Here is a 21,327-nt window from a genome sequence, read left to right on the forward strand (position 1 = left end):
TGTATTGTTGAACTGCATAACATTATACTAAGATGTCTCTGATATTTTTTCATTAACATTTTAACATTCATGTAACACCTTTAAATGTGATGCAGTTCAATACAATTCCTGCACTAACTACGTCCTAACAAATGACCACCAAGTTGAATCAACGTCTCTCTGACACAGCATCAACAAAAAAGAAAATATAAAAGTTGTTGTATTGGATGTAACTATGGGTGATGGGTGTAACTAAGTATACCTAATAAACTTTCAACTCTGTGTAGTCGGTAATACAGGCAGACTTGTTTCTCTCAATAATGTTTCATTTTTTATCACAAATAAATACAGTTTTGGGTGAAAAATAAGATGGTAATGCCTAGTAATCATCCCAAAAGAAATAATGAAAGATTTACTTCTGGTACGCAGTGAAGTGGTAATCATGCTATTTTTAGCTCCCAGTTTGATTTGTGAATTCTTCTTTTTTCCCTATCTCTGAATCTCTTGAACTCCCATCTTGCCTTTGACATAAACTGCACATTTTAAGAAGAATTACATTTTTCAATTCAGCCATTTTTCACTGGAATAATCTCTGTTTATCATGGAATGTGTTGTGTATCCATGTTTCTGTCTGTCATTAAACATGCTATTCTTTTTATGTGTGATTATTAGATCCTACATTTTACAACCACATATTGGGTTCTCTTGTCAGCCATTCATCTTAACGCCACCTGCCCAACAGGATCTGCCCTTGAACTAATCTTGCGTGTTTTACTGCTTCTTGCGCTCCTGGCAATATATATATGTACAAGTGTAATCAGAAGTGTGTTTGTAAGAACATTTGACCAGCAGGGCTTTGATGCTGTGGCTCCTCACTTCCTTTGGCATTCTGCATCTTGCTCATTCTGTTTCTGCCTGAAACAGGCATCTAAAAGCAGAAGAGCCCTCAGATGGCTCAATTGGGTATAAGGTTGGACTGTTTCCAAAACAGACAGTTTTTGTGAAGAGGGAAAATGATTTATGGAGACAGGACACAAGTGGGAGAGTGAATTGTGCATTACACAGCTCACTGTGTATGAGTGTGTGTTTACTTCATGATGTGTGTGATGGTGTGTTCTGTCACGCATTGCTAGTGTGATGGAGGGCACCATGGATCAGTAGTCAGATGGACTACGTCTTGGCACAATAGTCAGTGGTCCATCTGATACACATCGCACAGACACACTCTCTTACTCACAGGTACACAAACATATGAAGGGTAGAGCTTCATTTAAACTTGTGGACTCAAAGGTTTTAGCTAAATAAAATGGTACCAGATGTGATTCTTCAGCTTTCCACCAGTGTAAGCATATCACAGAGAATGTCACAGACATGGAGAAGTCATGTAACTCACCACAGTAGGAAGTAGCTATTGAGAAGATCATAACAACAACATTTATTTTCCACTGTTTTTCCAAAAGCTACTAGCTACCAGTAGAATTTAGACTTTGAGTATTTATGAGCCAAATTAAAGTTAGTCTGTCAGTCATTTCCAACAATCAAATTTGCAGCCAATCTCAAATAATCTCAAATAGCACAGTCAGGTTCCAGTTTATTTGGTACACCTGGCTAAAACTAATGCAGTCTAATACAACAGTCCTGTAATAAATCCTCCCTTCATGTAGTCTTTGCTAAACATTTTGTTGCAAATTTTAACTGGGGAGACATAAACACATACTGCATAAAGCACAAAATAAAACTGTTTCCATTCTAATTTGTCTACTGCTATATACTAGTAAAATAAGAATGATATATTGAGTTAAATTATTTATACATAGGAAATAAAAATTCAGTATACAGCAAATTATTCCTTTAACGGATTAGAGCTGGCATACTTTAGATGCCTTCCAATCATTGTTAGCTAAACATTCTCCTGCATATCTTGATATATAGCTAAAGTAATGAATACCATTTTTGCAGATGCTTTACTTCAAAGTGACTCACTGTTGCTGCAGGAGTCATACCATAGCCAATGTTTTAGTATAGTTAAATTGAATGTTGACATTATATCTTACAATGAACGCTGCAAACCCACTTAGTCATGACATAATTCTCTAGTGCCGCCAATCATCCTGGCAGGTCAGTCATTTAGCACAGTAGGGCTAGAGGAAATATTGGATTTCTAAGTGGATAATTATACAAAGAGCAACCACTGGGATACATTTTTTTCATTTTACTCCCCCAGTCTTTCTTTGTAAGGGAAGTTTTCCCATGTAATCACCAATAACTTTATAGTAAAACAAGCTAATCATGGACAACAAAGCATGAAGACTTTTTACAATAAAATCAAAGTGCAGAATCAGCATACTAAAATGGATTGGGGAAGAAAGTCATTGAAACTGTCACGTGGAGTATAATAACTGCTTTAAAAAGGAATAGCTAGAAGTGCAAGAAAATGGACTCTTTGGAGGCTCCAACGGCTGAGCAGCGACATGAAGCGAAATGTCTCCGTGGTTTAATGTGTGTCATTAACTTTGTGAACTTGCAGCCAATGGAACGGGCCCTCACAACAGTGCAAGCCCAGATTAGGCCATACATCAGAGAGCGTTGGAGAGCGGATCTTTTTCAGTCTCCACTAATCGCATTGAGCAACTCTCTTTCTCTTTTGCGTGCGCCCACTGCCCCCTCTCTTTTTCTCCACTCTGTATCTGCTGATCCCTCTGCACAGTCCAGAAGAGAGCTCTCTTTGTGCTGGTGCTGGCAGGCAAACAGAGGCAGAGAGATGGATATGGCTGAGAGTGACCTGATTCTGCTTCAGTGCCTGGCCTCTGTCCAAATACAGAGACTCTGCTCTCCTGTCCCTCTGTCTTTAGGGAGGAACCCCCTGTCTTTCACCTCTGTTGCTGCTCTGCGAGACACTGGCTGAAATACCTACCAGACCTGAGCAAGAATTGAGTTTGTAGTTTTAAGTCACTTGAGTTGTTAGTTGCTGTTATTTATCTAGCAGTTCTTCTGATTTTGCATACATATTCAGAAGTGTACAACTTACCATATCTGTACCAATAATAATTTCTTTAAATCATATTTCTGCAGTACCCAGGGATGGAGGAGTTTGAAGACAGTGAGCCTCATTCAGTGTTTTCATTACTTTTTCACATTTATTTGTTCATAGAAACTGAATAAGAGAAAAATAAGAGAGAGAAAATAAAGAGTCAGAATTGAGCTTAAATTGGATGCATTGAAAGCACAAGTAAACACCTTAATAATCTTATTTAGAGACAGTAATCCTTTGTGGTGTGTGCAATTAATCTATCTGTGTGAGTGGTCGGCACCACTTGTAACTTTTGTTTTTATTTGTGAATATCTTGGAACATTTTGTTGAGTCCTACAACAATTCATACTTTGTATCTATGTAAAAGTTAATCTAATCAAATCTGTGCATTCAAGCTTCTCATGAGTGAGATCCTTGGAAAGTAAAAGACAGAGAAAAAGAAGATGAAAAATCATCCTCAAGGTCTACATGTAGTCAGTGTTTGCCAATCCTTGGATAACTTGTAAAGCACTGGCCATCAGAAGTTAAGACAGAAATGGTTGAGAGAAAAAAGCAGTGTAAAACCCTCTAAGTTTGAAAAATGCATTAATGAGATGGGTTGAGAGAAAGAAAAGGGGCATAAAATGTGATGTGAAGCAGTGACAGCAGTGCCTCAGACATTGTCAAGGGCTACATTGATATTATTTGGTATTCTGACTTAGAGACGTCTTTGGCATCACAACTACAAATGTCATGTTTTGGTGGTGGCGTAATGAAAATGTGTCTGCTTCCTGAAAGGGCTGACAGACAGAAAGTATATTTCATTAGATTGCCGAATGCGGGACGGAGATGGCGGCTGTGATTGGCAACCAGTAGAAAGAATACAGCATGTGTCAGTGAGAAATGATGAAAACACACATTTTCACGCATATAAAAACATCCTTTTCCACATGCATTGCCCCTCACTTACGCAGACACACACACACACACAAATGTGTTAGAAACAGGCAGTGATGTAATGTGAAGTGATTTTTAATGATGAAAACCACTTTTACTTTTTTGGAAAAGTTATCAATCTTGGGAGAAATGGCTGCCCCTTTATTATCTTTTGAGGCAGCATTCAATCATCGAGGCGCCAAAAACTACAAAGTACTCTATTTTGCTCTTGATAGACCCTGTTAACCTTTGAACCATGGGATGATGAGGCTTCTTTATAACTGATGGCAACACGAGATGGTGTTTCTTTATGTCACAAAAACAAGGAATATTAACAAATGCATAGAAAAACGGCTTTACTGGTGAAAACATATGGTAATTGGACACTAGTGGAGATCAGTATTGGAAGAGGAATTGTGTCACTCATGAGTTCAGAAAGTCTCAGAAAGGGGGAGACAGGTTAGCAGGTAGCGTAACACTGCAAACCAGAGTGATATTTCACTGTGATTTTACAGAGTGACCCTGGTTCTCATCAGAGCACCATTAATCTAGCAGCGAGCCACTACACGACTTTAAGGACAGAGAGTGCGTTCTTGACTATAGCTCATTCTGAAAAGGTCAGGGGGGGAAGAGGGCAAGGAGAGGGTAGCGAATTGGAGGAAAAATTGTCCACTTAAATATGTTTTTGTTGTGCACAAATATTCATCTATGTTTACTCTCTTTGGCATTTCAACCGTGCATTGTTAACTATCACCTCTCCTTCCTCCATCTGTCTTTGGTCTTGCTCCTTTTCGTCCTCATCTCAACCATACGACATGATCTTGACCCAAATTCAGGTCACCTCTATTGATCATTCATACCACTTTATACAACCCCATGTTATAGCCTAAAGCTGATTGTGGCCTAGACCAGCCATGTTCCATTTGTCTAATGAAAGCAGACCACATATTTCCTCTGTCCCTCAGTCTGAGGCTTCTGATGATGATGGCCTTTAGTGAAAGGTTGTGAGGAGACAGTTGGTGCTTACAAGATTGATCGAGACCCCAAGGGGTGCAAACGGAAAATAAGACATAAACTGAAAGACCCTCTGACAGCTCAAACCACTAGGCAACTGTAGATTTGAAATGGTTTTAAGCCAAATGATGTTATCGGTGCATGTTCACCTTTCTGAAGCTCAGAGTTTTTGGTTGCATGTTTGGATTTTCCTGTGTAAGGCCCAGGTAATTTGCCATAAGCTTAAACCATCTCTTGTTTTGCTTTACCTGACATTTTCCTTTTATCGTTAAATGTCCAATCATTCACATCAGCCCAATACTGTTCGTAATATACAACAAGGGCTTCATTTGAATATTCAAATCAGTTTGCAAGGAATTGCTTTTCATCAAGTCGTTAAAGTAACATTTGTATTTCATAACTCATACCCACTATCTCATCTTATCACTGATGTTTTCTGTGCATTTTGAAAGAAAGTAAAGGTAGTGTCAGCTGGCATTTCTCCCCACGGCAACCCACCATTGCTAAGCTATAAATCAAGAGCAACGCCTGCTACAGTCCTAAACCCAGTGTTTCAAATCCATCCATACACACAGAATAATGACCAATCCCCAGCACCATTATTCTCTTATCAAAACCATAAGTCATTCTGCCCACAGTGACTGGTATGAATATCCACCCAGTAGTATAAAACACATGCATGCAAACACAAAATGTAGAGTGGCACAAAACATGAAACGCACCCATCTGTATTTAATCACAAAATCACAGCAGCATGTCCACACAGAAAACATGACAGATGAACCTCCATTAAGAGTTGTATTAGAGTCTCCCAGCTCTAATTCTGTTTTTTATATATATATTTAGATGCCTTGCGGTGATTTGCCTCAGTGTGACGATGCAGCACGTTTTTTTTTTTTTTTTTTTTCCCTTGGTTCACTTTGAATCATCTCACATTGAATATCCTGCTGCACTGACATTTCTGCAGTTACTGTTGTATTGGGTGGACGGTGGGGAATTGTGCCTGACAGAGCAGCCTCTGGTACTATTACAGAGCTTGAGCCTGACTGCAGTCTTCTTCCATCATCATCTCTCTCTTACTTGTACTTACTTGCATGTGGACCAGCAGATGCACAAATCCATACAAATGGTCACAAACTCTGTCACATACAAATGCCCCCCCCCCCAAAAAAATACACTCACACTCAGACACAAAATATTGATTCTCATTTTCATTAATCTTCAGATCACTCTGTGCTATGTATTAGGTCAGTTGTAGGTTTCTGTCAGGATAAACCTGCTCAATACTGCTACAAGTCTCTCTGCCCAAGTTAACCCAAGCCTTTCTCCCTGAAGACCTCTGTGGCATACAGCTTTATCCAAAAGAAGTGTTCTGCCTAAGCACTGCCCTTCACCTTGAGTCTGTAGTCAAAATCATTTATATTTCTAGTATTCATGAGGGAAACTGAATTAGATTTGTAATGTGTTAATCTCTCTCCTTCTCCACTGCAGCTCTTGACCATTGACGATGACTTTTGTGGCCTCGACATGAACGCACCATTGGGCGTGTCTGAGATGGTGCGTGGCAAGCCGCTCTTCTCAGACGCTGTTGACAAAATGACCTCCGTCATTGGCTACGTATACAAGAACCACTCGCTGGTCTTCGTGGGCACAAAAAGTGGACGAGTCAAGAAGGTAAGAAGCAGGATGAAACGTAGAAGAGATGGCTGAATTGAAGGCAGAGATTTGGTTTCTCTCTTTCAGAATGTGGAGTAAGGGCTGGGAACTGGGGACTGCTGGATTGGAGCAAGGATAGTTGTAGTAAGGCAGATTGACTTTCAGGCAAATCAGCTGAGTCGGCTGCATTTGCAGAAGGAAGAGGTGTGTATGTGTGTGTGTGTGTGTGCATGAGAGAGATGGAGAGTGAAGGAAGGAAGTGTGTGTGTACTTCACTTTGGAGCTTTGGAGAGAATTTGAGTGTGTGTGTGTTTTGAGGAATGGAGGATCAGGAGAACCCCTGAGGGGGTTTTATTCCTAGAGCCAAGCCTATCTGGTATCTCTCAACATCCTCCTCATCCACTGCACCATATATCACACATACACTTGTATACACCCAGTATCAGGAGTATCCACTGTACATTTCCTTCATTTTGGACTTGTAGAAAATCCAGAGCCCTGGGGGTAGATTGTAGCACACATCAGCATGTTGCAGAACTTGCTAGACAGCACAGATCAGCATGTTGCCGAATCGATTAGAGTTTTAAAGTTTCTTATCTGTTTCTTGAGGCAAATTGAGGAATCAGAATAGGATGAAATACATAATTTTTTAAAGATATTTACTTAACTGCATTACAGTGCATCAGTACAAGTCTGTCACAAGCAAGTCACATTGTTCTTTATAATTTAGCATTTTTGACATTTAGTGTAGTCATTTGGTGATGTAGTAAGAGGGAATCTAGATTATTATTACATTATTAGTCATTTTAGGAAATGGGCCCAGATGGCTTTGAAGCTCCTGAAAACCTGTGGAATTATTTTTGCAGCTGGCAGTGTCAGCTATAGTGTTTGTGGACATCTTTGACCATAAGTGTCTCTCCCTTGAAAAACATTCTGTGTGACAGCAAAGCCCTTGGCTAAACAAGATTTGTCCCCTCAGAGTTAAACAGCACTGGATAAGCTGGGTTTTGGTGTGTTGTGGCTTCCACCTTAGACTTTCTTTATGCCCCTGTGCCCTCCCCCGTGTGGCAGCCCTCGTCTGGGCTAATGGGATGATGCACTGCCGGCCTCACAGGCCTGGGGAAAACAGCATTACACAGAGAGGAGGAGTGAGAGACGGATGGAGTGACTCAAAGGAAGGTTGAGCTGGAGGGGAGAGATTGGACAGAGATGGACTATGTCTAACGGGAGGAAGACAGTTTGTAAGTGGACAGTTGAAGGGAGAAAGATGAAATACAGAGTGGAGAAAGTTAAACAAAGATGCAATTGAGGCCAGAACATGCAACCAATATCGAGAGGTGTTTTTCTATTGATACACAGGCAGACAGGAGTGCTGTTTTTTGCATGGTTTGCTTTTGTTGATTATGGGCCCCCTGCCTGTGTTTGTTGTCGTTTTTGTTCCGCACAGGAGCAGAGTGGTTGAGGCAGCGGTTTTCCATGTTGTAAGACACTAACCAACATATAGGCCAATGTTTCATACAGGGGAAATATGTAATCATATTTAATACCTACTGCTCATCTGTAATGAGTGCGAGTTAGGGGACATTTTGTGGCTTTAAGTTTTAAAAGCATTTCAAGTTTTCAGGGTTTTCTGAATATTACTTTTGCTTCAGGATGTTAGAAACAATTTTTCTTCCTGGTTATCTTTGTGCTTTTCTTCTTTCCCCTGGCCTCTCTCCAGACATCCTTCTCAAAACCACATATTGGCACTTGAGAGAATCATGTCTGCAGGATTTTGGCATTGTTTTCATTCAAACTCGACATGAATGAAGATCAGATTGTGCACATATGGTATATTCAGGCAAAGAAGACACACACCATCTTTGACAAAAGGTGATCAATATCCTGTGTCAACACAGGCACATGCACACACAGCCCCATTACAACCCCATCCTCCCCTCCCATGTACATACTTCCCCTCCCCTGTCGTTAACTGTATACCATTAGATGACATCACAGGCAATAAAAGACAACAACAAGACAATAAAAGGTCTGAGCTTCAGTCCACCTCCTTCATCAGTGACTTTATAACCCCTCAGCTAATGGATGTTGATTTATATACACTCCTCCACCTTACTTGTTCCATCCCTCAACCCCCTCCTCCTTCTTTCTCTCACTTCTTCTCACACTCACTCTATTTCACTCTTTCTGTTTTTTCAGTGTTATTTATGATCCTGTGACTAACATGTCACCCTGAATAAATATAAACATTATGGTAAAAGAGAGTGGATGGACTTTAATGCACTGGTGTTTGGGTGAGCTAAATGTTTACTGTGTTTACAGGCTCACGTTTATGACATCATGAAGTCGAGCTGGACAGGAAGCTGAGTGAATTAAACTCAATTTGCTTGTGAAATTGTTTTATGTAATAGGGGTTAGAGTAAAATTTTGCTAGTATAACGTGAGGCTTGTGGACCAGACTACAGACATCTCTGTACCTCTATACTGATGAGGACCGCCATTAACACAATGCATTCCCTAGCCCCTAAACCTAACCTTAACTATCGCACCTACATGCTTAACCCCAAACCTTGCCTTAAATTCAACCTAAACTCCAGATCAGTTGATGTAGAACAATATTTGAGATGGCAACAGAGAAAGACAGTGATTAGACTCCATAAATGTTTAGTATTTTCATGTAATGTAGGCCCATGAAGAAAGGTGATTCTGAATAAGAAGCAGAATGATGATTTTGTGGGCGTGGGAAAGCAAATGTGACAGAAAATCTGGAGAGTAAGGTTGGCCTGTGAAGAAACAACAGAAATTTACCAATAGAAGAATAAAGGCAAAACATGAGAGACAAGATCTTTTTATATTGAACTTTCACCAATGTTTTCTTTTTCTCTTCACTCTCAAACAGTCCTTTGAAGAAGTAAGGACCAGCTAAAATTTCCTCACTTTGCTCTCATGGTCTACCAATTTCAAATACGTCCTCTCAAAGATAGTTGCACAAGACCACACACACACACATACATAGCCTTCGCCTTAGATGTCTCTGATGCTGAGTGGCTGTGTTGTGTAAAGTCTGTATTGACACAGTCTAAGCTGAATTTCATAACACACTCCTGTCAGCATAAAACAGGCAGTGCTGTCGAATCAGTAGAATTCTGTACATGCCCACAGCTATAGCCATGTGTGGCCTTTACTATATCATACAAGGCTTAAAACCCTCACACCACACAGGGCTTACATGATCTGTACACCTCCATGCCTTTTCCTCACTCTTATTTCCACCTGACTTCTAGCTCTTTTGAATTGATAGACTGTATCTTTATCTCTGCTCTTCACCACACTTCACACCTCTTTCTCCTCTTACTTCTTTGCTTCCCCTCCCTTTCTCCACCTCTATTTGCTCTCTCCTCATAATTTTGCTCTTCCTTTTCCCTTCATCTCTCTCCCTCCCTCTGTCTATCTGTCCATGGCTGAGTGGAGTTGCTCTTTGATGGCTACCTCCTGCCACTGGAAGTGAATGGACCATATGGCTTCTGTCAGCCTGTCTGTCGGTCAGTTTGGTCGTGCGTTGGTCTGTGGCTTTTAGGAGATTGAGATGTGATGGAGATAAAAGGCTGTGGCTGGGAAGGTTTAAACCCATTTACTGCAGGTCAGTGCACAGCAGCAGGTCAAGGGGAAAACCTTAACCCCCTGCAGGCTTTGGTTTAGTTTATGGTCATCTAGTCAGGCTACACATTAGCATGACAGGTTGACGTCTGTGCAGACACATATGCATGATACTCACACACTGCACATGCTTGCATGTATTGAGATAAGCACACATGCATGCATCAATGAACACTTAGACCCACACACCAGCCCACGTAGACACTGCTGGACAAAGGCTGGCCAGGTACCTCCATGGGGCTGTGGATGAAGAGGTGGACTAGGGGCCGAGAGGGAAGTGTGGAGGGAAGAAGCAGAGAAAAAAGAGAGGGAAGAGATGAGATTGAGGGCCACCTGCCGAGGTGCTAATGCATCTCTGCTCTGTCTGTCCCGATGGGGGAGCATTGGCGCTCAATACAATGAGCAGCTAACCTTGAACTTGACGAAAGAGGCACAAAAATGAGCATGGCATGGCATGCAAAGGTAGTGAAGTCGAAGAAGCTGAGGATAAATGTGTGTGTGTGTGTGTTTCTGTGTCCTAGATATTACCACTTTATACAAAGCACTGCCAAAGGTAGTGTCTGAAAAAGCAGACACTACCTTTCTTGGTGTGATGGGACAGAGGGGAAACAAGAAAGGGGGGAAAAAAAAAACTTTTCCACAGAGCATTTGTCAGCATTTTGCCAAAGGCAAAGAGCAGGGTGTTGGGTTGTGACAATTCGTTCACCTCTTAACCACAGCCACTACTTTTCAGTCTTCTGAAGAAGAAGGAAGAGCAGAAGAAGAAAAAAAGAAGGAAAGTGGTAGATGGGAAAAATATGGGTGATGAGGAAGCAAGAAGGTGAAAGGAGAGGGTAGAATGACATGAGAGATGGAGAGCGAGGCAGAAAGGTAAATGCATGGTAGTTTGCAAGGCTATAGCTTTTTGAAGGAGAGGAAAAAAGCTTACAGGAGTAGTTTAGAGACAGAGAGAGCGAGAGAGAGATCTGTCATTTAACATTGTCAGGGGAGATGGCATGAGCGAGAAACAGGTCAATTCAAACTCTCACTTTTGATTCAACCTCTGCCAATTTTGATCACAAGTTTCATACTCTGTACATGTACTCATGTACTCATGCTGCCCTCCTCATCACAGACATGCTATTTATCTTTCATTTAATTTTTCCACTTTCTTGTTTTCCTCTGCCATGTCATGCTTTGTCTTAACTCCCTTTCCCATGCCTTCTATCCATGCCACACATGTCTAACTGAAACCTTCAAAATATGAGATTCTTCAGGTCATCCCTTCTGTATATGAAAATTTCCACTGAATGTATCAATTTGTTCAGGTTGATTGTATTTTAAAAAGCAGATACAGATCAGTCATTGCGTCAATGGTTTGAGAGCTTTTACTTGAGATATTTATTGCTCTGGACCGGTCCCATATGTTTTGTGGGTTGACTGTGTCCTTGTTTTGCATGTGTGTGCTTGTCTGTGTATGTATGCTGGGTTGGTTAACCCCAGATGCGGATTATTGAAATGGGCTGAGCTGAGCCGTGGTCATTGGAGCAGAGGATTAACTGCTTAGAGCTAATGATGAAATATGCTTTAGGACGGGCAGGCATCGTGTGTGCATGTGTGCGCACGTGTGCGGACAGTGGTTTATGATTTAAGCCCCCCCCCACCCTTGTTATGCTATAAACACAATGCTCTTCAACGCAGGTGCACACACTCGTACACACTGCTACTATCACCCTGGCCAATAGCCATTACAACCCCACCCAGTAGTCGATTCATTCTGGCCTGTGGTCTAAACCGCTGCTGTATTCAGCCGGTATTCCCAGAATGTCAATGTTCGCATACTGCTAAGTATTCCTCAGCAGTCTTCCTAGTTGCCTTGGCGGTGTGTGTGTGTGTGTGTGGCTGCTCCCACACCAGCTAGTGCAGCAGCACACACTAAAGCATGCTCAATAGTGAGTTGCCATGGTAGCACAGGCTGTTCCACGCACAGAATGTATAGAAGGCATCAACGCAGGGAAGACACACACGCACATATCTGAGAGTAATATATTGTGATACCCTCTGTATTTAATTCCCAGGGAAGCTCACAGTGTAGACATTATGCTGATACAATGGACTGAGCGCACATTAGGATGATCTGACCTGATGATAGTGGGCTGGTATTCGATGACAGGTGTTGTCCACCTCACAGCTGTAAGGCTGATTGAACACACAATATTAATGTGTTGGTGTTTTTGTCTCGCTGTATTAACTGCTATCTGCTACCCAGCTTTGCTCTGCTGTTTGTTGTAGAGATAGAAAGGCATGTCAAGGGGAATCAGTCAATGGGAACCCCCTGGCAGCCCCCGCCACCCCCCTTCACCTTGTACTTCTTTTCGTAGCTCTTTTTCTGCACCATTGTTCCTGGCCAATTGTTTCTACATACATCTTCCTCTGGTAATTGCTTGGTGCACAGTGTTTGCTTAGGCCCCCTTCCAAAGTCCAATTTCTCCTCTAGATTTAGGGAGTTGGTAAATAGTCTGTGTGTGTGTGGTATTTGAATGTAAGTCTCTGTGTATATATTAGTCAATTCTGAGCAGAAAATCACGGGAGCTAATGAGAAGTGAAGTCCAGTAATGGTCTGGGAAGAGAATCAGAAGGAAGTGGTTGCCTCGTATGCTCACAATCCCCACAGTACTTGCCGTGCCCACTGCCAACACAAAAAACCTCATCCAGTAGCCACGCGGTCTGACTGGGCAGGCAGAGTCCATGTTGACAGTGTGAAATAGAAAGTAGAGAGGAATGGATGCGGAGATAAGGGCTAAATAATCCAAGAGAAAAAATGAAAAGGTAGAGGGACATGGAAACAGAGTGAGGTAGAAGTAGAAAGCAAGGGGCCACCAGGGAATGATAGCACATGTCTTCCAGACCATTATGGAATTTACCTGTGCTCCTGCACGCACACACACACACACACACACACACACACACACACACACACACACCTCAACTTTTCCATTTGGCCATTCAGTGTTTAGTTGATGAAAGACATGAGGGAAGAGTATCACATGGTGCTCAGGTTAGCAAGGAGCAACCACTGTGCACTGTGCCTTCCTGACTCAACAGATACACAAAGTGCCCTGATATGGTGGATGACATTGCTTGTACGCGCAGCGTGTTTGGGTGTCAACCTTCATGTGTGTACGTACGTGGTCGTATGCAAAAATAGCTGTTCACCTCACGCGTGTCATCCAGGTGTGTATTTATAGACGCCATAGCTTGGCCTTATCCCTCCTTTCCTTTATAATTGATGAGCTGCCAGGGGCTGAGCAAGGCAATAGTGCGCCCCCCCCACCCACACACACACACACACACACACACAACCAACCTTGGTAACCAGCTGCTTCACTGCAGGTTGACACCATGTTTGCACACACATACACTATGTCTGAACCACTCGATTGTTTTAAGCTCCTGTATTGCTGCAGCTTGTCGCAAAGGTGAGCCTCCAGCCATGAATCATGTTCCATGTAGTGTTGCAGCCTAGATGCTGTTTGTCTTGCTCTGACTTGCTGATTAGCTGCAACAGCTCTTAGTCAGAGTGAAATTAAACTACCTCGCAGTGTCAACCCGATGTTACGCTGCTGGATATTTTTAACGTTTTTCCAACCTTCCTATGAAATTGAATTAGTATTTAGACACAAGGATTTCAGAAATCTGTTTTTTTTTTATTTACACAAATCTTTTCTGAAATGGTAAGCAGGAAGAGAGTGGGTGAACAGCTCCAGAAAGGAGAGCACGGCAGAGAGAGATTGAAAGAGTGTAGAGGGCAAAATTGGCGAGCAAGAATGATGGGTGAAAGCTACAGAGTTGGAGAGAATGTCGACAAAGGGTAAAGGGAGACAGTCTGATGGGAGGAGAGGGTGAGAGTGGTGAAATAGAGTTTGATGTTCATTTCACTCTTGTGAGTCTGCACCTATTGAGAAGAGTACTAGTATGTGGCAGCCTATTGAGCTGTGAGTGATTTGAGTGGCTATTCTCTGATGTGTGTATGTGGAGTCGAAAGGCTTGAGCCAGCAGAGAAGTTGAAGAGAGAAAATGACTAACTTCAGTCTGATCTTTCTGTTTCCTGGCAGTTTGAACTGTAGTTGACTCTGATGTGTTGCTGGCTCAGGGTTAAGACAAGGTTGGCTGCTGAAAAGGATGAGTCAAGGTTTGGGGACATAAACAAATCAAAGGGCTGACATGGAATCTGGAATCTGTGCTTTGATTGCAAGTATAATTTGTGCCTGTCATTTTTTATCTCTTTTCAGTGGATGGGTCGTCTAGTACTTCAGCAGAAAATCTCAGAATTCTTAGACCTTGGGGGAGAACAGTATTTTATCAGTTCAAATAACTTTTGTGTATTAGTATGTGTGTTTCTTATAAATTTTTACCTATTTGAAGTGAAAAACTGCAGCAATCTTGCCATGCTTTGACTGTTGAGAATATGTGGAAATCTGTGGACATGACATGGACATAACATGAAAACATTTGATCTCTTATGCAGTCCAATACAGTCATCCTACTACCTTTTGTGAAGTTTAACTTAATTATAGGGTTGGATTTTTGATAAGACTGATCCAGTTGCTTACAAAGTAATTTTGGTCTATACACATTGACAATGCCTGTAATCCGAGCAAATGACTACTGAGCATTGCCAGACCACAGTGAGCAAAGTGAAAATTGTGGGTTGGCTTTGTGAAGCTGGGAAATGCTTAATTTGCAGATCATTTAAATATCCATGCAGCTTGTTCATCAGTGTCTCAGATAGTGGGTAATGCAGTCTCAGCTGTGTAAGATACCAACCCTTAAGTAACAGCAAATACAGGGACGGTGTTGTGAGTAAATTTTATAATCTAGTGGCAGGTGAATTACAAGATGCAACAACAAACCCACACCACATACTCCCTTCTTTCCTTCTTCCTTTAATTTCTTTTTAAATTTCTACCATTTAATTTGTTTCTACTCATTTCTCCTTGTCCTGCTCTGCCTTTTCCTAGCTTCACAACATCCTACTCTCTCTCACTCTCCTCTCTATGCTTTTATTTCTCCTTCCTTCCTTCCTTCCTTCCTTCCTTCCTTCCTTCCTTCCTTCCTTCCCCTTCTTTCTATTCTAATTAACATGTTGTTGTATTGCTGTCCAGTGAGAAAAGCTGGCAGACTGTGTGTGTTTACAAGCTGCTCAGTGAGGATGGCTTTGCCAGACGGGCATGGGGCCTATATCACGAAGCAAGTTTGACTTAGTCAGGCACTCTTGGGGTTACCTGTCTTCACTAACACTCACCAGTGACTCTAGATAAAAAGTATCACAAAGCTTGTTTACAACTGATGCCATTAACCCTGGATTAACCAATGAACCTACAAGCACATTCACATGAAAGAGTTGGAGTTTGTAATACAATCACTTGCCACATCAACACATCAAGATCATGGTATTTAAAGAGTAACTTATTAAATAATAGCATTTTCAACATTTAAAGTCATCTAGAAGGAGAAGCAATGAAAATCAAAGTTATTCTACTGATTTGTTTGTCAATTTACTTTGCAGGAGTTTTGCCCGTGTTTGGATCCTGTCAGAATGATGACTCACTATTTTCGCCAGCTGATTAATTAGTAGGCAGGCTGATTAAACATTTTTCTTATGACTGAACTAAACCTGCTCTGAAGTGGGTTAGTTTTGTAGGTGGTAATCTTTTCAGTTTAAAAGTGATCCAGCTTTGTGAATCTGGAAAGCCTGAGTTAAGCCCAAAGTTAGCTGCCTAACTCACTAATCTGGCTTTGTAATAAAAGCTGCTGCCTCCAAAGATGTGCTGTAAACACACTCTTATTCCACAAACACACATGCACGTACACACCCTGATCTACACTGAAAGACAGGTCAAGTGTGAAGATTGACAAGGAGTATGTTGTAAAGAAGCAACCACAGTAGAAGGTAAAAAAAAAAAATTGGACTAAAATCTACAAACATCACAGATATACTTAGAAACTTCCTGCAGCATATGTACACTTACATAGTTTTTGGTTGACATAGGCATTTGACAACTCAGCCATGCTTCAGATGACATAAGATAATTGCTTAGTTACATCTCTCAAATGTTCATTCTCATACAACACATCTGAGTTTTTCTCTCTACCTTGCCTGTCAAGCTCACTCTTCAAGCCTAGATCTACTCACCCAGTTAATTGCATCACTATTAACATTCTTCAGCCATATCAAGTCTGTGTCAAGCCAGCAAATGGGAATGTAATTATGTCCAAGCTTTCTGTCTTTTTCTCTCTCTTCTGCCGATGGATCATTGAGTAGGTAACCACAGAGAAACACTCCAAACAAAGCTGTCTCCCACACATATACACACACAATTACACATTTACACAGACTTCTACTCATGTCAAAGGTGGCTGAACAGTTAAGAATCACCCTCTGTGGCTGCTGCTGAAGGAAGTCTCTACTGCTTTTTTTCCCTGTGCACTAGAAGAAGCGCTTGAATTGGCATTAATTACTCTTGTGTAGCAGACTGTGAAGGCATGGGCTCTCCAACACTTAATTAACAATTCCTAAAAGTGATTTATTGTTAATTAAATGGTATAGAAAAAGTTCATAGTAGCTGCACCCCAACAAAATTACAGTGTATTAATTATCATTTCAATTTTGTTTCAGGTGTTGGCATGGCGATTGTTAATTTGTGTTCCAGCAGTAGAAAATCAATACAATGTCTAGCAACTAATCACACAGTGTGTTCCTGTGTAGCTCAGTGGATGGATGGCTAGCAGTAACCCTGCCAGGGCCAGAGTGTAATTTCCCATCAATACCTCCATTATTATGGTATGGGAAACATATTTAGTTTTCCAGCCATAATTTAAGGTTTGTGATGATCAAGGATAAGTGAAGATTAATTCCAGGGCTGGTTTATAAGATGCAAAGTAATGTTCTCCTTGGTGAGCATGTCTCTCTTTCTTTTTCATTCCACTCTACACAAACTTTCATCACTGTATGTAATGGATTTTCTCAATCATTGATGGATGACCAGTTGAAGCAGATCCATTTTTTATCAGTGGTAGTGCATGTAGCACCCATATTTCTACAATAACTCTCATTCTTGGGATTCCTGGAAACAACTCATCCCTCTTTCTCTTATTCTTTACCTCTTTCTCTCTTCTATTTCTCCATCCTTTCTTTTCCAACTTACCTCCCCTCTCCAAGTCTCTGTGATTTATGGCTGAGTCGCAGCTATAGAGGACACACAACTGCAGGTGAGCCCTCTGCCTCCCCTCCCTCTCTCACTACTTCCTTTCCTGCACGCCTGTAGCCAATCATTGCACATCGTAGGTCTCTTGGGGCGACTGGTGCCCCCCCACACACCTTTTTCTCTCCTCCACCTCTCCTTCTCTCTTTCTCTGTCTCTCTCCCTTTCTCGCTCTCTTTGCAGAGAGCAGTCTGCTTCACAACTGGGTCATTCTAGCAGCCAGTCAGGGAGGTAAGGCTAGGCTAAGCTGCACTCTGTAGCTAGGCTCAACTGCAAGGGAGACTTCTGAGACTGCAGATGGAAGTGTGTGCTGTCGACGTGGTTGCGTTTGTTTGCATGTACGTGGGTGTTTTCAAACCTGTTGAGACTGCAGGTAGATTGAGATGGAAAATGTGTGTGAATGGAGGTTTATATGAATAAGACATTTCTTTTCCATGTGTTTGCGTGTGTGTGTTGGTATATTCCTTGTTTGAAAGCTTCTATTAGCCACCACATGTATTAAGTCTCCTGCAAACATCAGTTGCATCTCCCAGCACCTGTATGTTTGTTTGTTTGTTACGTTTTATTTGCACATTCTTTTATTGCTCAGCTTCTCCTCCTACTCATCTCACTGACATATGCAGACACACATGCTCACACACACACCCTCTAATGTAGCTGCAGTGGTGTCAGTGGGTTGCGTTTTAGATTACTCTGACTTGCCCATTAAGCAGATGCCAGCGTAAACATCTTTAAAAGGGTTCCTGGGTCTGTCTGTCTGACATCAAGACTTTGAAGTGTGCCTCGGGTACCGAAGCTGCGTCATAGACACAATGACAGCAGAGATGGAAAGTGCGAGAGTTTGAGAGAGTAAATAAAGGAGATGGAAGGAGGGAGAGAGACTGAGAGAGGAATGCTGGAAAGATGAAAAAGACAGCAGAGGCAAGTAAAAGGAGACGGGGAAATGAACATCTGTAATCTTGCACACCTATCCTTGCAGTCTTCTCTTTTTCTCTCACCTCCTCTCCTCGCCCTTTGTTTTCCATTCCTCAACAGAGACCTTAATAAGTGGATTTTTATCTCAGCTACACCAGCACTCCCAAAGGATTATGTGAGTTTCCTCCCCTACTTCACACACAAAATGGTAATTGCCAATCTGCAGTTAGATACGCTTCTTGTTTTCAAGGGATAAGGCAGAATTGGTTAAAAAACTCTTTTTAAAATGTTGATGGTGACTTAGTGTGGTCTTTTATATTAACTTAGCAGCTGTGCTGCCATCATACCTCTGTAATCTGTGTGTAGCTTAGAGTTCACACAGGGTCTCATCACTGTCTAGACTCAGACACATTATCAGTGGTCTGTGTCAGCTAAAGGTGCAGTGTCCTTCTTTCTTCTCTCTCCTCTTTCTCTCTAAATCTTGCCTTCACAAAGGATGGGATGAAAGGTGTTGCACCCAAGTTCAGCTATGCATGCTGTTTACAAAAACACACACATGTAGTTACACACAAACTGATGCACACACACCTGACATTTGTGCACCACACATTTTAAATGGTCAGAAAAGCACTGGAACAAGGACCCTTTTAATCTTTAAAATAAAAAATAAAGAGAATAGATAAAAATTATTTTTACTTACGTTACTTAATTTATTGTCATTGTTATCAAATGTTATCTAGCCTTTCCAGCAGGAACAGTGAGTGATAAAATGCCTAGTGTGCTAGTGTTAGTGGAACAGTTTTACGCCTTATGAGCATATGGCTTCACAGATTTGTCTCTTTGTGGTTTCTAGGTGAGTTGATTTACACAGGATTTCTATTTGACAAATGTATCTTTCTTACTTTATTAGTAAATACACTTAAGGCAAGCGTAAGCTTTTCGGAGGACATATGTCATTATGTCCATTCATATTTGCTTGATGAGTATTATATAGCTATTAATTTGTCAGTTGTATCCGCAAATACAAAATGGTGCTGTATACCAGTGCCCTCCCCACACACTCGGCCCCAACTCTCCTTTCCCCGTCAACTCCTGCCAACTAAAAGCCAGGGAGGGAGCCAGTGCAACACTTCATTAATTATTTTTCAGAGCAATACCCCCTAAGCCCAGAATCACTACCACAAACACACTTAAAACACACTGTTTGTGACACCCTTTGAGCAGTTGCGTGTGAGACTCATCACTACACACCCTCTTTATCATCTCTTATCAAGTGCCAGCTCTTTCCTGCTTGATAATCATCCCTGCTGTGACACTGGATTTGTGGTTTGTTTAACATGGATAAAAAAAACAGACCTACAGTGTGTTACTGTGTGTGTGTGTGTGTGTGTGGGTGTGTTTTTGTGTATCTATTTGGCGAGTTTGTAGCTCTTATAAACATTCATCACTATGATAGAAAATACAGAGGCACCCAGCATGATGTGAGAGAATTTGTCAGGTAAGTTTAGGCAGGGATTCTATTAGTGTCTGCTTCTTATTTTTCTCCCTCTAATGTAGCTCAAAACAAATCGGAAATGATCCAATGGGAGAAGTTGTGAGAGCAATATGATCCTTTTTGTACAGTACAATGCTCTTTTGGAGCAAAAGGATAAAAAGCATTGGGAATACCATGTGTTCCTCTCCTATCTGTCGAAATATTGTCTTCCAGCATGACATCAGCCTGCACAACCTCAGTCCATTCACTGCTCACTGCTGTAATAGTCAAAGATGGATTTAGGTTAGCCATCACAGTAGCACTGCAGCTCCACAAACTCTGCATGCGTGTTTTGGTGTGTCTTTGTGTCAGTACTGTAGCACCTCCTGAATCCTCTAAAAAGCCAGCACGATGGATATTTTTTATCCCTTTTTCCACATCCTTGATTCCTGACACTTGAGCACCCTGGGAAATTTGACTTCCAAGGACACTCTGATGTGCACACCCCCCCCAACCCCAATTTCCTTTTTCTCTGTCTGCTTTCATTGTTGACTAAAACTCAGCGCGGCATCCCGTCTACTACACTCCTCCCTGGAGATGGAGGCCTAGTTTTTGCTCCCCATATGTAATCAACTTCTCCCCTTTCATTAAAGTTAAGCCCTTAGCACATAGAGGGGAAAAAGCTTAGTCACCGAATGTGCTGAATATCAATCAGCGAAAAGGTTTTGGGTTGAGAGAGAGGATGCAGAGAGGAGGTGAGAAAGCATATAGAGAGGAAAGACTGAAAATATACATTAAAATGTAATATAACAAAAAATCCCTTAGAAGACATCCCTTAGTCTCATTTGAACATTCCTCCCATCTTTTTGTCTTCATCTTTTAGTAAATCTCTGTCTGTGTCTGTGTTTGGCTAACAAGCCACAAGCTTTGCCAGTCAGGCACGTGGCTGTGGCCGTTCCATCTGGTTTGGCTCTACAGATCTCTCCTCGTTAGGCCATTACTGCCGTTTAGTCTCAGCTGCCCGCTCCTACAACTGGCAAACCAACCAAACCACTGTCCTCCTCTCCTTCTGCCGCCACCATCATTGCTTGGCCCTCATCCGCAGTAGCAGCTTAACTGTCAGCTCCAAGTCCTGTCCAATAAGCTTTGCAGCCACATAAAAAGTGCTGTCAGTCTCAGAAAAGTAAAAACCCAAACAGTGTGTGCATTCTCTGTAGGAACTGTTGTGACCAGTGGATTTTTTAAATTTTAAATTAAATCCATAAATGAAACAATCGCAAGTACCAACGTATATTTAAAACATAACAAAAAACAAAAACACAACATGCATCATTCTTCCATCATATTGCATCATCAGCACATTTTAAATGTGCATTTAAAGGTGGATACTGGTTTAGCTCTATTTATTCTCACTAGTACCTTGTGTTGTGATACAATGCCCT

General features: G+C 41.6%; 1 protein-coding gene and 1 long non-coding RNA gene across 7 annotated transcripts in view; one reads left to right on the forward strand and one right to left on the reverse strand.

Annotated features, from left to right (window-relative positions):
- The window catches only part of plxna4 (plexin A4), a 240,005-nt gene that overhangs the window by 33,851 nt on the left and 184,827 nt on the right, over positions 1-21,327 (forward strand). For all 6 annotated transcript variants that reach the window (XM_044185778.1, XM_044185782.1, XM_044185781.1 and 3 more), the window contains exon 3: positions 6,431-6,613. In XM_044185778.1, coding sequence (XP_044041713.1) covers positions 6,431-6,613 — 183 coding nt within the window. The remainder of the gene's footprint in view (positions 1-6,430; positions 6,614-21,327) is intronic.
- On the reverse strand, positions 18,779-21,197 carry LOC122871124. Its single transcript, XR_006376795.1, has 3 exons — positions 20,269-21,197; positions 20,080-20,163; positions 18,779-18,947 (listed from the first exon to the last, which is right to left on the reverse strand). It is a non-coding gene; the product is annotated as an uncharacterized LOC122871124 (long non-coding RNA).

The sequence above is a fragment of the Siniperca chuatsi genome, linkage group LG23, assembly GCF_020085105.1.
Source record: "Siniperca chuatsi isolate FFG_IHB_CAS linkage group LG23, ASM2008510v1, whole genome shotgun sequence".
Taxonomy (NCBI): Eukaryota; Metazoa; Chordata; class Actinopteri; order Centrarchiformes; family Sinipercidae; genus Siniperca; species Siniperca chuatsi.